The 17,882-nt window shown below is 40.9% G+C and overlaps 1 protein-coding gene across 1 annotated transcript in view; it reads left to right on the forward strand.

The window, feature by feature from the left end:
• The window catches only part of PHC3 (polyhomeotic homolog 3), a 104,485-nt gene that overhangs the window by 77,680 nt on the left and 8,923 nt on the right, over window positions 1–17,882 (forward strand). The window contains exons 10-12 of the mRNA XM_084638145.1: window positions 3,067–3,320; window positions 4,303–4,462; window positions 10,813–10,927. Of these exons, the coding sequence (XP_084494271.1) occupies window positions 3,067–3,320; window positions 4,303–4,462; window positions 10,813–10,927 (529 nt within the window). The remainder of the gene's footprint in view (window positions 1–3,066; window positions 3,321–4,302; window positions 4,463–10,812; window positions 10,928–17,882) is intronic.

Raw genomic sequence — 17,882 nt, forward strand, 5'->3', positions numbered from 1 at the left:
CTATTTATATAGAGAGAATATGCTTTTTGATTAATTTTAATTGATTTTTATATTAAAAACAAACAAAAAGATAAATGACGTACAGCTTGTATATCATTTGACCTCTTAGACACAAGGTCTCTGTGGCAGCTACTCTGCTTCCATATTTGCTTGTACAGCACCTAGCAAATGGAACACCTGTCTTGACTGGGGCCCATAGGCACTACCACAATTAATTCATTAATTAATAACAGTAGTAATCTTCATTGGTTTGTGAACTGCCCCCCACATACTGCAGCCCTGATCATACAAGCTGATCTGGAAAATGCTATAAGGATATCAGCTGCATTGTAATTATTCCAATTCACTTCAATTTTTGGTAGGTCATGAGAATGGCATATTGTGAGACAAAAGGAACCAGTAAATATATTTAGTTTAATTATAGAAAATATTCTTTGTCTGTATCTTCCATTCTGTTGCACTAGGTCCTGATCCTGCAGGTAGATGAGTACTCCTGTGAGGTGCTGAGTACCTTCAATTCCTCCCTAAATCAGAGGGAGTTCAGAGCATTTTGATCATCACAGGAGGTGCTCCGCACATTGTAGGATCAGGTCCTGGAATAGACCAGGGAGAAGAAAGCATAAAAAAGTCTCTTCCCTCAGACAGCAGGACATGATTTATTTATTGCCTTCACATGCCAGGAGAGAATGCTGACTGGTATCAGGATCAGTTACCGTATATACTCAGTCAAAAACAAATACTAGCCAACATCAGGTACAAGTATATTTTACTCCTGCCTGGAGGAGCCAGCGTATTATGCCCTCCTGGAAGGCTAGAAGGGATTCTGCCTGGACTGAAGAAGTCATTTTGCACAGGTTCCACTATTGTTGTTTTGCTCCCACTCCAACTAGAGCGCCCTTTGTGTGTATTGTATAACTGTTATTAGTAATTGTCATGAAACAACCCAGACATACCTGAGTCTGTTGGGGGAGTCCAAAAGAAATGGTCTCAGATATGTGTTTTTCAAGTTTCAGCAAACAGAGGAGTTAATTACATAAGCAAACCTGCAGTGCCACTCATTCAAAAGGTTCCAACCCTTCAGCTATTTCTTTGTGTTCTTCCTCAGAGCCACAGGTCTGTTTCTAGTATAGAACCACTGTAGAACCTCAAAAAGTATCAAAGCAGGTGTCAATATTCTACACTACAGAATGCCTAACTTAATTCCTGTTACTTTCAACCCCTATCTTATCCCAGGCCTTCATTTGTTTTGATGAGAAACTTCAGAGCAAACACTTTTATTCTAAACACAGAGTAAATTAAAAATCCTAATATATATTACACATTTACAAATCTCTTTAACTGCAAGTTATTCTACTATTTTAATTAAGTCCTCTTAAGAGATTTGTATCAGTCCAATCAGCTTCTTGGGCTGGAAAGATGAGAGAAGTATCTGGCAAGGGGACCATTACACCTCTGAATGTGTGTGTGACAGCAAATAAAGAGGGACTAGGGCATGGAAGGACAAAGGAAACAGCAATACACTTGTGGTTTTTCAGTTTAAGGCATATGCAGACCTTGTTGGTTTTGAGGGTTTTTTTCTATAGAATAAGAGACAAGAAGTGAATATTATTGATGCACTGCAACAAATAATTAACCCGCTGAGATGAAGATTAGAATAATAGTGAATTTATTTATATACCATAAGTGTTGTGACAAAGCTCTGTCTTTGCCTCCATGGGTCCCGTGTTTCCTAGCGGATTTCACTAGCCTCAGAGGCTCACTGTGACCCTCCACGTAACCCTTCTCTCTCTAGAGACAAGGGTCACAGTCTGAGACATTTTCATCATAAGCCAGCGAGGGAGGTGAGGAGAAGTTATCCTTCCTTGCACAGTCTCTGTTGTCTCCCAGTCTCAGCGATTAATCAGGGGGAAAAGGTGGTGGGGGAGGGGAGCCTGGGCCCACCCTCTACTCCAAGCTCCAGCCCAGGGACCCTAATAGTATCAGCTATGGTAGCTGACCTTTTATAAACATGACATGTACAATCCCCTGGGCTACTTCCCCCACAGCAGCCCTCACTTCCTCAAGCTTCACTTCACCCTTACCCCAGGGCCTCCTTCCTTATACCTGATATGGTGTGTACTGCTCAGTCTCTCCAACAGCGCAACTTCCTCACACAGCTCCTGACATGCACACCCACCTGACTAACTGGGAGGCTTTTAACTAGTTTCAGCCAGCCCCTGATTGGCTTCAGGTGTCCCAATCCACCTAGCATTCTCCCTGCCTTCTAGAAAGTTCTTAATTGGCCCCAGGTGTCTTAATTGAGCTGGAGCAGCTGCCATTTCCCTTATCCTGGTACCAGGGATTTGTTTAGCCTGGAGCTAATATATCTATCTCCCACTGCTTTTCTATAGCCATCTGGCCTTGCCCCATCACAGTGTGCATGACATCTTAGATGGCCACTAGGAGACACAGGCCAAAATTTTCAAATCTGAGTGCCTACAGCTGGGCTCCTGTATCCATATTTAGGCACCTAAATAGAAGTGGCCTGGCTTTCTAATGAGTTTATGAATTTGCAGCTCAGTAGGAACAGGGTTTGTCCAATAAGACCACTGGAAAACAGACCGTATCTAGTGAAGTGCTTCAATATGGTTTTAGGAGCCTAGCTGTAGACTCCCAAGTTTTAAATGTTGGTCTCTGTTCCTGCCTTGTGGACTTACAATCTAGATGGATGGCTAAGGACTGTATGATACAAATATTTTAAAGATGTTTGTTGTGGACAAAGGTGGGTATAGCTGGGAGATACTGAACAAAGGGAGATTTAGGTTGAATGTCAGGAAAAATGTCCTAATGGTGCAGGGTATTAGAATAACTTTATTTTCCTTGGAAGACTGTTCCACGGAAAGTAAAGTTGTCCTATCATTGGTATAATTTAAAGTTTATAATATAAACCATAGGGAAAAAATCTGCATTGACAAGACCAGGAATGCAGTAATGTAGGTGTTTTCCATCTCTGCTTTCTATAACTCTGTGAAAATATCTGGACACTGATTAAAAGTATAATATATTATTTTAAATTATTTTTTCCAGAACAAGTGGGACTTCCTGCCATGGCATCATCAGTCAGTGCCTCAGTAATTAAATCTCCATCAGACCCTTCACATGCCTCTATTCCACCACCTCCTCTTTTGCTTCCAGCAGCTGCCACAAGGAGTAACATCACATCAATGCCTAATAGCATTCCTAGCCTAGAAAACAAACCTCCACAGGCTATTGTTAAACCACAGATCCTGACCCATGTTATTGAGGGCTTTGTGATTCAGGAGGGTTTAGAGCCATTTCCTGTAAGTGTAAAAGTTAAAAGCTATTAATATATGTTTTAAAAGGCAAACAAATCTGGTTCAGTTATTTGTGGCTATTACATAGATAAGTTCTTTGTATTCTGAATAACTTTTCAGAATTTTGGGATTGACCCTCTTTTCCTTCTGTTTTATAGCCAATTTGTTACAGCACTTTTACAGCATATTTTATATCTGCATATTTACATGTATTACAGCATATGTGAATCAGGTTTATCTTAAGTGTATAGTTCGAATTCATGCTACTTTTTTCGTCCAGCTGTATAATTGAATGGCAGGTTACTAGTTTTTAATAGAACCATAGCAAAGAATTTTTCTGGGGGAGCGGGAAAGAGGGCTATTTAAAAGTATATATGTTTTTGTGAGGACATGTATATAGTGAGATGAAATAGTTTTAGTAATATTGTTTATAATATTTAGTTTTAGTTTTATCCATCTTATAGAAAAATTACTTGATGTAGATATCTGAGATGGTGCTCTGCATATACTATGATTTTGGTGTTAAGATGTGTTGGACAAACTTTGATCCCATTAAAGTCACTGACAAAACACTGACAGGAGTTGGCCCTATAAGAGCAGATTGTTGCTAACCACTGGAAACTTTTAAAGCCAGAAATGGCCAGTTCCAGACTACTGGGTCTGTAGTTTTGAAAAGTGTGATGTCTTCTGCATTGCTGATCACTTTATTGGATAACTCTCATGGACTCATTCACCTTCCTCATCTCCGTTTGCTTACTATAGTGTCTTCCTGTGTTAAGTCTAGTTTTGATTGTAAGATCCATAGGGCAGGAACCTGTCCTTTTATTTGTCTATAAAATGATGTGTGCATGAGTGGCACTATGTATCATAACAATGAACAGGATAAAGAATGCAAACACTGTTGTAGTGGCTCAACTACAAGTGCTAAATACCATGTGCCATTTTCTTCTAATTGTTGTTTCATACTGCTCTGCTTTTATTATAACAGGTAAGTCGTTCATCTCTGCTGGTTGAGCAACCTGCGAAGAAAAGGCTCCTAATGGAGGGTCAGGTCATGAGTGTTGTGTGTGTTGAGTCAGAGCTGCAGAACAATACAAAACATGCAGAGAACTCCTCGGACACAGAGATAGAGGACATAATTACAGAAGGTTCGTAGATTTAATTTAATACACATTATTCTAGTCGATGCTATGGCATAGACTGCAGTCTGTACATCTGTACTGTTTCTCTATCTTAGATCCTTTCGACACTTTTGATGATGTTTGAAACCATTTTCAAACAGTTATAGCCAAACACAGATTGTAATGGTGCTCAGTGTGGATGCACACTGTTTTAAGAAACTATGCAGTTGACTTACCTAAGTAGTATAGCATAGCTTGGGCTAGCACAGCTCTCAAAAAAGAGACCATGCTGACAGTAGCTCCATTGTAAAACAGTTACAGAAAGTTTTGTTAGAACCCTGGTTTTCAAACATTTTTTTTAACATGGATTATTTTAGTACTATGGTTCATAGATTCAAAGGCCAGACAGGACCACTGTGATCATCTAGTCTGATCTTCATAACACAAGCCGTAGAACTTCCACAAAACCTCTATTTGAATTAGAGCATATCTTTTAAAAAAAACATTCCTCATCACTGGCAAATTTTAAATCAAGAATGAATCTACTATAACCCTGGCTAACTTACTCCGATGATTAATAACCAGTCTGAATTTCCACTCTGAATTTGTATAGCTTCCACTTCCCACCATTGGATCCTGTTACACCTATGTCTTCTACACTGAGGATCCCATTATCAAATATTTGTTGCCCATGGTAGGTATTTGTAGCCTGTGATTAAATCAGCCTTGAGCCTTCTCTTTGTTAGATTCCAGGTGTTCAATCTATTTAGTTTATCACTGACGCATGATTTCCAATCCTTTAACCAATCTTGTCGCTCTTCTCTGAACCCTCTCCAATTTATCAAAATCCTGTGTTCAAGCCTTAGTATGGATAGAATCATAGATCATAGAGAGAGAAGAGATTTAGACCTCCTAGTCCAGGCCCCAGTCAATGGTGAATTATTCTCCACCTTACATTTTCTAATATATTTTCAGTCTAATTTTAAAGTCCCAAATTCCATCATCTCCTCTGGGGGTCTCTTCCACAGACTAATACAGCTGACGCTGTCAGGAAGTTGTTTCTGGTACTATGATTTTCTTAATTTTCCACCTCAGCTTCTAGTTTATACCTCCTTGTACCATAATTCCTTTCTGTTCTTCAAATATCCATATATTGTTAGCTTGTCCTCTCCCCTGACCCAAATGAGTTGTTTGTTATCCAAGCTGTACCATATGTACATCTTTTTCTAATCTTTCCTCATAAGGGCCTCAGAGACCTCTATAGCAATTGGAATTGTTCACGTCTGCGGTTCTCCCACTAGTGAAACTGATATAGAAGTGATGGGAAAACATACTGTATTTATAGTATATCTCAATGACAAACAAGCTCAGAATTCAACCTATTTAATTATTAACTTCTGGAATATTGTTTTTACTATCATTGTTTGCCACTGCTTAAGAGAGAAGAATTGCAGGTTTTTGGGGAGGGAAAAAGCATAGTGTTTCTAACGGTTCTGAAGCTAAGAGGAATATTTGTTGATGTTGACATAATAGAAAATTTAATCACTATTGGATTTTTATTTAAAGCTGAGATTCAGGTCACCGCTCAAACGCTATTTGGGGCCAGATGCCTTGAGGTTGAAATGGATGTAAATTCTCATCTTAGTAGTTCATTACAGTAACACATTGGAACAGACACACATCGATAACTTATTTATCTTGGAAACACTTTATTGAAATGGGATATAGTAGTTTGCAGTCCTGTTGCAAGTCAAAACATGTGAGATGATAGCTAAAAATTAAATACAAAATTAATTTTAAGCTTCCAGTTCAGGGTTTTCTGACTTGTTTTAGTCTGAGAGATCACAATTGCTGATATGGCTCATAAAAGTCCTCCAAAACCTTTTTTGATTTTGCAAGGACAGCCTTAATTTAGTAATTTCCTGATGTTTGAGGATTTCACTTTGAAACCGTAACACTCTTTTAATGCAGTTTTTTAAATGACATTTCCTACATATTTTAAAATGAAAAAACACAGCAATTTCACCATGTTCAGCTATTTGGTAGTCATCAGTGGAACAGTCTGTACTCTATAATATGTACAACCAATGAGATTTGAGCCCCTGGCCTTTCCGTATCGCATGTAGGCAAGATTCTTCAGAGCCCTGTCTTTTTCCCTGAGAAAGCTACTTAACTCCTTGGCTTGCATGTTGCTTAACATTTGAGGGATATGGAGTATGGTAAAGGAAAAGATGATAACTGACAGAATATTTTACAAAATATTTTAGAACTATCTATCATTGTTTTATTGTCTTCATAATTGTGAATGATGCCGGTGTCTCTCAGTGAGTGCTGCCATTTTACTGATTCTTCTGGCAGGAAGTACAGTCTGATGACATGAACAGCATAAGAGAGGCAGGAGGCTTTCAAAGTTGTTATATGTGTGGTAAGTTCTGTTACTTGTGACTTTTTTTGTTAATTTAACAATACTATATACAATACCTTTCTAGACTAATAAATGACAAAACTTACCTTGCAACAGCTTTGTAAATCTCCTACCTCATGTTTGTGTGTGGAGCGCTCTACTTCTTGATTTATATTAAGCTATTAGACTACCAAGATGGCAATTGCCTGACTCATTGGTAATTACTAATTTTTTACTTCATGTGAGATTTTAAAAATATTAAGGACTTTTACTTTTGGTGTATGCTTTAGAGCGTTTGCAGTTTCAGTGGCGTAATTAGCAAGTCATCTTAAATTTAGTAGTTACACTGAATACTGTTTCATTTTTCACAGGACCCTCCAGGGTTCTTTGTATACTAACAAATAAGTAAGGCTAAGATTTTGTCACGGATATTTTTAGTAAAAGGTCATGGGCAAAAAAGAAAAATTTATGGAAGTCGTGACCTGTCCATGATTTTACTAAAAATATCCAGGACAAAATGGGGATCTGTGGGTCCCCACACCGCCTGAAGTAAGGCAGCTGCACAGGGGCTAGGAGCCGCCAGCAGCAGCTGAGGGCTGTGAGGTACCCCTGCCACCTCAGCTCCAGGGGGCCGCCGCTGCCTGTGGAGATCAGGAGCTCTGGGGTGCTCCCACCCCCATCTCAGCTGTGAGCTGCAGGGTACCCCCACCACTCGCAGCTCCAGAGGCTTGCTGCGGCCAGGAGCTCAGGGTTTCTCCGACCCCGCGTGGAGCATGGGGGTTCCCCCCACCACCTGTGGCGGCAAGAGCTGTGGGGCTGCCTGACCGCTGAAGTCATGGAGGTCACTGGAAGTCATGGATTCCGTGACTAAATCGTAGCCTTAACCATAAGCATTTGTTCCTGAGCAGATTTCAAGCAGACAGGTTATCTATTTTACAGCACTGTTCAAACATTTTCATTGTAGTTATTATTTCTAATGGTTTGTTGTTGTATCATAAACATTCTGCAGTTATTCAGTTGATGAGTCAGAAAACGTTTACCCAGCATTGAGAGCCATTCACAAACACCAAGATCAAATAATTTAATCCCTTTTCCTATCGTTCAACAGTTAAGCTGTGGGTAAAAGGAAGAAGTGCTTCATATGCAAAAGAACAGTTTCTTTTTTACCCATTTTCCCGGCAGTCTTCTAAGGGTCTTCTTCTTTTTGCAGGTAGCGTGATCTAGGTTGAATTGTATCAGTATATTCCTTTTTCCCGTAGGAAGAAAGATTGATTTTGAGGGTACATTTGTGTGGTTTTCATTACTTCAGTTGCAAAGTTGATGAGATCTGATGCATTTTCCAGTTTTTAATCAGATGAGATTGAGGTCCTTTCTCCATTGTTACTGCAGTTGTAATACAGTATGAGTTTATAAAACTGGTATATAACATGGTAATATTTTCATTCTTAAAATGAGTTTAGCTTTAATAATATATTAGGATTCTGGGACCTTAAAGTTTTTTCCCCACATTAATCTATTCAGCATTGTTTGATTTCTTCTTGTTGAAATAGTGCTTTCCAGTTTGCTATCCTATTGACAATGTAGCAGAGTGAGCATTGGGCAAGATTCTCGATGAGTAAATATAACCCAGTCAGAATATTAAAGGTTCAGATACCTGACCCTTGTGTTAAACTGCCATACTAGAATCTTCGTTAGCTAGTATTAGAGTTCCATGAACAGTCTAGAACCAAAAAATAGCAACCATAGTTGCAAACAAAGTGGAAATTTTGTGTTGCTAAATATGAATGAAAAGGGACAAAGAGCAAGAAGTAAGATGTATTCAGTGAATTGCCTAATTTTGGGGGGGAATAGCTAAATAACGGGGGGGGGGCCCAGAAACTAAAACAAAAAACCCCCTCTTTATATGTTCACTTGCATTTTAAAATGAATTTGTTTTTGAACATGCTTGCACCTGTTTTGTAAGCAGTTGAGCTTTACTCACATGAATACGTGCAGAATATAAATGTTAAATTTGCTCTCTTGATCATTAGCACCAGTAGTGTTATATTTCAATAATTGTGCATGAGGATAACTTGTCTGAGGCCAGGGGTCAGACTGGGGAGTGGGGGGAAAAAGCTGGTGGTACTCTTTCCGGATCTACCCAGGTAAGATGCTGCTCATAGTAGTTTGTGCAGATGGTCAAAATATGACCAGGCATGCTATCTGTGCTTCTTGCTCTTGGCTCCTCTTCAGTGGGACTTGGAAACACCCATTTGCACAGGACAACACATGATCTACTGTGCTTCTCAGGCTTATTTTCCCCTCAATGAAGCTTGTGTGCCCTGCTGGGCTTCCTGAGCTTGGCTCCCCCTTGAGGGGCTCAGAGGCCCTGCTGAGCTCCTCTTTGGTTGGGAAGAAGTGGCACCAAAATAAACTGTCAAAATAGATTGTTCAGCTATCCATAATATGATCAGCCCTTCTCCTTTCCTTTCTTACATGCTCTGAAGTTAACAACAATGTGACATCTAGAATATTCTTACTGGCATCCAAGTTAACATCTGTTGATATGAATGGGGCAGATCGCACCTCTAAAAGCTGTTTCCAGTTCTCCAAAAGCAGGCAGATGTCACTGCATCATTAAATATGTCTGCACTACAAGGGCTACAGCAGCACAGCTGCAGCAACACGCGGTACAGCAATGGAAGGGATTTTTTCATCACTTAAGTAAACGCACCCCCTTGAGAGGCAGTAGCTGGGTCGACCTAGCAGTGTCTACAGCATGACAGGTCCTCATCTTTGGCAGTTGCTTCCCTCCTGGTTCCAGCAGAATCTGGATTTGTTAACTTTCCAGGAATGATACATAGTCTGATTTCTCTTATAATATTTTGGGGAATTAAGTTTCCTAGGTGAGAGGGCAGGAGGCTGAAGGATAATTTCTATGGGTTATATGATATGGTTGGGTACAATGCCTTAAGTTTTCTTGTGTGTCAGTAAATTGCAAAATTTGCTGTTGAAATTAATCAAAGTATAGTACTGAAAAATATTTACATTTTTAGTGGCTCTGACCACTTCCTTTGTAACCAGGACCATGCATTCACATATAATTATATCACTGAGTGTGGTGATCAGTATGCATTACTGACTATGGAGATAAAATATGTGAAGTAATGTTATTAAAACAGTAAATGAAGTATATTTTATATAAGATGGGAACACTGCTTAACACAGGAGAGGACAGGATTCCCTGAACCACTTGGCAGAGCACAAAGACAATCAAAGGAGCCTGACAAAGATTTGATCACACATGTCACTACATTATGCAGTCTGCAAAGAAAAAATAAACTAAACATAGGCAATACATCTTACAGTAGCCTAATATTTCTAGGAGTCCTGGCTCGGGCATGGCCTGTGTGGCTTAGAAAGGAAAATATCTTAATAATATTAATTTCCTTTCTATAGGCTTATTCTCTTCTTAAATTGCTATCTGTTCCATAGATTAGATTCAGTGCTTCAGTGGCTTCCCCAACCCTCCTCCTGATTATAAGAGTTATTCTTATCCATTCATGGAAGACAAATAGTACTATGTAATGATGTGACATATTACAGCTAAGTGACAGAGCTTGAATTTTGAATATGGATTGTCAAATGCTCACAGTGAACTGTTTGTGATCGGTCCGTGGTGGGGGGCGGGGGCGGGGGGAAGGTTGATTACATTTGAGGACATTACCTGCTCATGGATAGTATGCAAATGAAACAAAACAAAAGAGGCTAAATTCATTAGATAAATTAACACTTCACTCTAGTCAAACAATGATTTGTATAATCTACTGGTTTGGCATCAGTTGTCTGTTTACCTGCTTAAAGGCATTCAGTTAAATGTGTTGATATTGATATTTGAATTTTACTTTACCTCCTTAAGAGATGAGAAATTAAATGGCATCATGTTTAAATCATTCAAACTGACTTCTTGTGTGTGTGTCACTCCTTCCTTTAGAGGGACTAGATGAAATGGAAAATGATCTCCTGAAGTGTGAGTTTTGTGGAAAAATGGGATATTCTAATAAGTTCCTACGGTCAAAGCGATTCTGCTCCATGTCCTGTGCCAAAAGGTATTCTGCATTATTATTATTAATGGATGTATATTTATTAATCAGGATATAACACTAAAATTGTATATTGCCCTGAAAAATAGTTAAACTACCCATGCTAAATAACAAACAGGGTCTTTGCCCCAAAGATTTTACAATCTACAGTGATGAGGGAATAATGTAATATACTAAAAAGAAATTCAGAAAACAGAGTGATGTGTTCTGGCATAGCTGAAATGCTGCACAGAATAGGTAGGGCTTTAGATCTTTATTAGACTGAGTGGGAATAGTCTTTACTTACATACAAAAAAGAGAAATAAAAAATGTAATGAGTAAGTATAGTTAAGTTGATGTTTTCTAAAGCTGCTCTGGTGCTCCAAATAAACCAAGCTGTACAGCAGTTACCTGTTTACTTAATTAACAAAGTAACAGGTGGTTTCAGGTCCTTCTGTGGTCTGATTATATTTGACTTTGTTTTTTAAAAAATTAAACTTTTATTTGTGAGCTCTTTAGTCAGTGCTGCTGGGGTAGAAATTTAATATTGAAGTCTACAGATACACCATTAACTTAATTAACTAGAGATATTAATCTTTTAGTGGTCTTTTGCTGTAGAAGTTAACCTTGTGTTTTTTGCTTGTTTGAATGTTTAAAATCAGTTTTAATTTAGAATGAAAAAGTAAGCTAAATTCATTTTACTGTCAGTTTTCATAGAACTGCTTTCATTAATTCCAGAGCATAGAGAGGAAAGCATGATTTATCCACTGACCGTTCTAAAACAGAAAAGTATGTGTCATTTTTCTCTAATTTGATCTTCTTTTGAAATTGTTGAAGACTGAATGAGATCATTATGAGTAAAAACATCAGACAGTTTCTGTCACAAATTGGTTGAGTAAATAAATAGAATCTATTAAACTCAAGGCTAGACATAGATACCATAGATCCAAGGAGAGATGAGATTTGGTGACTCTGCTTTTCCTAGGTGCATCGGAGCTGATGTTGGTGATCACACTAGAACTTAAACTCTTTTTGATTTCTGGTGAATTCAGGATTCCAGACACTGAGGTATCTAAATAGGGTTGTCAGGTATCCGGCTTTAGACTGGAACGCCCGGTCGAAAAGGGACCCTGGCAACTCCGGTCAGCAGTGCCGACCGGGCCATTAAAAGTCCGGTCAGCTGTGCTAAGACAGGCTAATCCCTTCCTGTGCTGGCACCAGGCTGCACACCAGAAGCAGCCAGCAGGTCTAGCTCCGAGGTGGGGAGGCCACGGGGCTCCGCGCACTGCTCTTGCCCCAAGCACTAGCTCCGCACTCCCATTGGCCAGGAACTGCAGCCAATGGGAGCTGTGGGGGGACGGTGCCTGTGGGCGAGAGCAGTGCATGGAGCCTCCTGGCTCCCGCACCCAGGAACCAGACCTGCTGGCCACTTCCAGGGCACAGCACAGAGCCAGGACAGGCAGGGAGCCTGCCTTAGCCCCACTGCACTGCTGACGGGGAGCCACCCAAGGTAAGCCCAACCCCCTACCGTAGCCCTGAGTTCTGCCAAACCTGGAGCCCCCTCCTGCACCCCAAACCCCTCATCCCCAGAGCCTGCACCCCCACCTAGAGCCCTCACACACACCCTGCACCCCAACCCCTTGCCCCAGCCTTGATCCCCCTCCAACCCTCTGAACCCCTCAATCGCAGCCTACAGCACTCTCCTGTACCCACCAAATCCCTCATCCCCAGAGGCCACACCCCCAGCTGGAGCCCTCACACCGCCCGCGCCCGTGTCCCAGCCCAGAGCCCCGTCCCACACTCTGAACCTCTCAACCACAGCATGGAGCAACTTCCTGCACCCCAAATCCCTCATCCCTGGCTCCACACCAAAGCCTGCACCCCCAGCGGGAGACTTCACCCTCAACCCCCCCCCACTTCCCAACCTCCTGCCTCAGCCCAGAGCCCCCTCCCACACCCTGAACCCCTCATTTCTGGCCCTACCCTGGAACCCACACCTTCAGTCCAGAGCCCTCACCTGCTCCTGCACCCCAACTCCTGCCACAGCCTGGTGAAAATGAGTGAGGGTGGGGAGCACGAGCAACAGAGGGAAGTGGGGGATTGAGTGACTGGGGGTGGGGCCTCAGAGAAGGGGTGGGACAAGGGTGTTCGGTTTTGTGCGAGCTGAAAGTTGGCAGCCCTACATCTAAAGAACATGAGATTGTTGGATTAGAAAATATAGGACCAGATTCTCAGTACATGTGAATCAACGTAGCTCAACTGAAATCAATGAGGCTGCATGGATTACACTGTCTGAGAATCTGACCCATAATGTAGGGAACAATCCTTCACTTGTAAGGGAAATGTTAGATGATCTTAAATATCTTCCATTTATAACTACAGATATTACAATACTGCAGGGTTTTTTTGCATGATGCTAAGAATTTAAACTGCTTTTTGTGTAGAGAGCATTAAGAATTTAATGAAAATACTCAGAATTAACTTTTCCAGTTAGTGATTGTTTTTTAATAGTTGAGCTGAAAGTAGAAAAGTCCATTCCCCGTTATTTACCTGCCGTCTGAAGCAATGGAACAAGGGTGAACCCTTTAGGCTAAATTGAGAACTTGGTTTATTAACCAAATTAAATGAGTCACAAATGTGATGTGGCAGGAAAAATGTTCCATGCATTTTTTGGGTTGTGTACACAGAGGAACAAGGCAGTAATGGATACTCTGAGCATCACATTACCAAAATGATACAGTATTGATAAATTTGAGAGAAATGAGAGAAGAGCAACAAAAATTAAGGAGCTGGACCAGAATGATTAATGATGAAATATTAAAAGAGCTAAACATGTGTAGCTTGGCTAACTAACCCATGACTATGAAGATAATAGAACTGTTACAGATATTTGAAGGCCAAAGAGTCAGACAAGTCATTTGATGTTCTTCAAGGGGGCATAGTTAGGGACCATGAGATCAAAGTAAAACAGAAAACTTGAATGTCAAGGGAAATAGCCTGACCGAGTGGTTTGTTGGTCTGTGGAATAGTCTCCCAAGGTGGTCTGAATGAAGCCCCGGTACTTGAGCTACTTAAAAATAGATTGAATAAAGCACTGGAATATGTACTGTAGGGAATAGTCCTATACTGGGTGGGAGATTGAAATTAGACATGGGAAAAATCTATTATTCTGTTTAGATTCTGATAAAAGCTTCATATGAACATGCACAAAAAGCTTCTGAGGTGAGCCCCACTAAGCTTTTGCCAGTGAGGAAAAACAAAATTTTAGCAGAAAGGTCTCCTTCTGAAATTACTTGTGCAGATACCCATTGTTAGGAGTGCCTTGCTTGGTCTTACAAGCCATAGAATCATTTCAGTAGAAAAAAAACTAAGGGGCACACGTACCCCAGACTTTCTGGAAATACAGCGGTATGGGTAAAAGGCCCTGCTTCCTAATCATCCATCCCTCTGTTCCTTTTTCTGCCATCAAGAGTTGCCATGTGACCTCCACCTCTCTCTTGTGTCAGTTTAGATCATACTACTATCCTTGGTGTCTGCGTGAGGAGCATGCACGCTATAACTCTACAATCTGTCTGGGCTTTTATGTCCCAAGCCAGAGGCAATGGAATATGGAGGAATATTTGTCAATCTCTTGATTCTGCTGACCTCAGATAATGCCTCATGATGAGGAGGCTCCAAAGCCTTCTGCTCCTCACCCTAGTGATCTGAGCAGTTGTGGCTGTCTGCTCTTGTTGTTAAGGCTCACAGATGTATCCTTATTTGGACAAGTGGTTCATAAGAATTCTGTCAGATCAGGTGTGAGTCACATCAGCAAGATAACATGCTTCAACCCTTTTGGAATGAGGATACATGTAAAAAAGTCTGTATTGAGTCCAGCTCAGATGCTACAATGTATAGGAGCTTCTTTGGATTCCAGAAGGATCCCTGCTTGTCTGGTTCAAGGCTAATTCTACAAAAGGCAGTCGTATTAGAACTTCCCAGTAAGCATCTGTTTACAGTGGTAGGACTGATGGCTTCATGCACTTTCATAATGCCATTTATGAGACTTCTTATGCATCTGCTTTAGGGGTTTGGCTAAATTTTCTTTACAATCTAGTCATTCATAGTCTGCATAGAATTCCATCTCTGGTCTCAACAGAGGTTGAAAAGTTTATTTTGAAATCCAGAAAGCATTTCACTAGGCATTGTTATACTTCGAAGTGGAAATGTTTAAAGGAGTAGTCAAGTCCTGAAAATGTTGATCCTGCTAATTGACCAATCACAGTTACTTTTGGTTACGGTCTCTTTATGAGAAAGATGGTATGATTTCTGTCTAAGGTACATCTGGCAGTCATTTAAGTTTACCATGCACCTATGGGTTAGTATACAAAGGGGTGAGAAGAGACTGAAAAACTGTTTAAGGGGCTGTCACACTTGTATTTATTAATTTTTAACTGTAGAAGTCTTCAGGATTTCAATCTGATCCGACCAACTCTTTTGTGTACTGATAAATTGAGGTATTTTTAAAAAGTGGGGGGGAGGAACCACAAACATTTAATCAATTTCTTTGCCATTTTTCATCAAAATTTGAACTATTTTGACCAGCTCTGCTGATAAGTGACTGCTTTCGCCATTATCCTTTGAAGCTTGCATTTTTATTGCCATTACTTTGGCTATAAGGCTCAATAAATCCATGCCCTTGTGGCTGATTCTTCTTTATGCCACCTTACAGGAAATTTCATCCCAAACCATTTATTTAGTTTGTAACCTTTAATTTCCTAGAACTTGTGATTTATGATGAGAGGCCAGATTCAGAATCCATTGGTTAGATGTTACAAGGATGCTGTGTATCTCTTTTTAAATTTAGATACATATAAACCTTTCTGTAAGTCACCTAATTTGTTCGTGGCATTGGTGAGGAAACCTAAAGTCTCTGTTGAAGTTTAGAAATCATCAAAATGGATCAAGTTATGTATTCAGATTTGTTGTGTTCCGGTGCCAGAATGACTTAGGACTTGTCTTCACTGCTGTTAATTTGAGTTATAACTCGAGTATTTCCCGTCCACGCGCAAACACAAAACTCCTTAATTCAAGTGTGGTGCTGATTTTCACTTGAATTGGCTGGCTCATCAGGGGTTCCTGCTAGAGCTCAAGTTAGGACAACAGCTGCTAATATGACCATTCTGGAGTTATTTGAGTCCATACTGCACTTCAGTGTCACTAGTCCTCAGTGGCATCCCATAATTTCCTCCAGTGCCCAGAAAAAATAGACATGTTCTCCCACAATTCTTTGGGAAAGAAGTCACAGAGCAGCTCAGCTTTTTGCAGTGCAAAGAACCATAGGATATGCCTCTACAAATCTTAGTGGAACACATGAATGAGTGCAATGCTAATATGGACACAACAACTTGAGATTAATTTTGCCGTCTGGCTACTCTTATTCAAGCTAAACTAATTCAAGAGAAGCAACTTGAGAGTCTAATTCAGTTACCTCCACAGGAAAGATATACCTTAAAGGCAATCTTTTCATTAGAATAATAGAATCATAGAATATCAGGGTTGGAAGGGACCCCAGAAGGTCATCTAGTCCAACCCCCTGCTCAAAGCAGGACCAATTCCCAGTTAAATCATCCCAGCCAGGGCTTTGTCAAGCCTGACCTTAAAAACCTCTAAGGAAGGAGATTCTACCACCTCCCTAGGTAACGCATTCCAGTGTTTCACCACCCTCTTAGTGAAAAAGTTTTTCCTAATATCCAATCTAAACCTCCCCCACTGCAACTTGAGACCATTACTCCTCGTTCTGTCATCTGCTACCATTGAGAACAGTCTAGAGCCATCCTCTTTGGAACCCCCTTTCAGGTAGTTGAAAGCAGCTATCAAATCCCCCCTCATTCTTCTCTTCTGCAGACTAAACAATCCCAGCTCCCTCAGCCTCTCCTCATAACTCATGTGTTCCAGTCCCCTAATCATTTTTGTTGCCCTTCGCTGGACTCTCTCCAATTTATCCACATCCTTCTTGAAGTGTGGGGCCCAAAACTGGACACAGTACTCCAGATGAGGCCTCATCAATGTCGAATAGAGGGGAACGATCACGTCCCTCGATCTGCTCGCTATGCCCCTACTTATACATCCCAAAATGCCATTGGCCTTCTTGGCAACAAGGGCACACTGCTGACTCATATCCAGCTTCTCGTCCACTGTCACCCCTAGGTCCTTTTCCGCAGAACTGCTGCCTAGCCATTCGGTCCCTAGTCTGTAGCTGTGCATTGGGTTCTTCCGTCCTAAGTGCAGGACCCTGCACTTATCCTTATTGAACCTCATCAGATTCCTTTTGGCCCAATCTTCCAATTGGTCTAGGTCCTTCTGTATCCTATCCCTCCCCTCCAGCATATCTACCACTCCTCCCAGTTTAGTATCATCCGCAAATTTGCTGAGAGTGCAATCCACACCATCCTCCAGATCATTTATGAAGATATTGAATAAAACCGGCCCCAGGACCGACCCTTGGGGCACTCCACTTGATACCGGCTGCCAACTAGACATGGAGCCATTGATCACTACCCGTTGAGCCCGACAATCTAGCCAGCTTTCTACCCACCTTATAGTGCATTCATCCAGCCCATACTTCCTTAACTTGCTGACAAGAATACTATGGGAGACCGTGTCAAAAGCTTTGCTAAAGTCAAGAAACAATACATCCACTGCTTTCCCTTCATCCACAGAACCAGTAATCTCATCGTAAAAGGCGATTAGATTAGTCAGGCATGACCTTCCCTTGGTGAATCCATGCTGGCTGTTCCTGATCACTTTCCTCTCATGCAAGTGCTTCAGGATTGATTCTTTGAGGACCTGCTCCATGATTTTTCCAGGGACTGAGGTGAGGCTGACTGGCCTGTAGTTCCCAGGATCTTCCTTCTTCCCTTTTTTAAAGATTGGCACTACATTAGCCTTTTTCCAGTCATCCGGGACTTCCCCGGTTCGCCACGAGTTTTCAAAGATAATG

Source organism: Lepidochelys olivacea, assembly GCF_965140295.1.
Source record: "Lepidochelys olivacea isolate rLepOli2 genome assembly, chromosome: 9".
NCBI lineage: Eukaryota > Metazoa > Chordata > Testudines > Cheloniidae > Lepidochelys > Lepidochelys olivacea.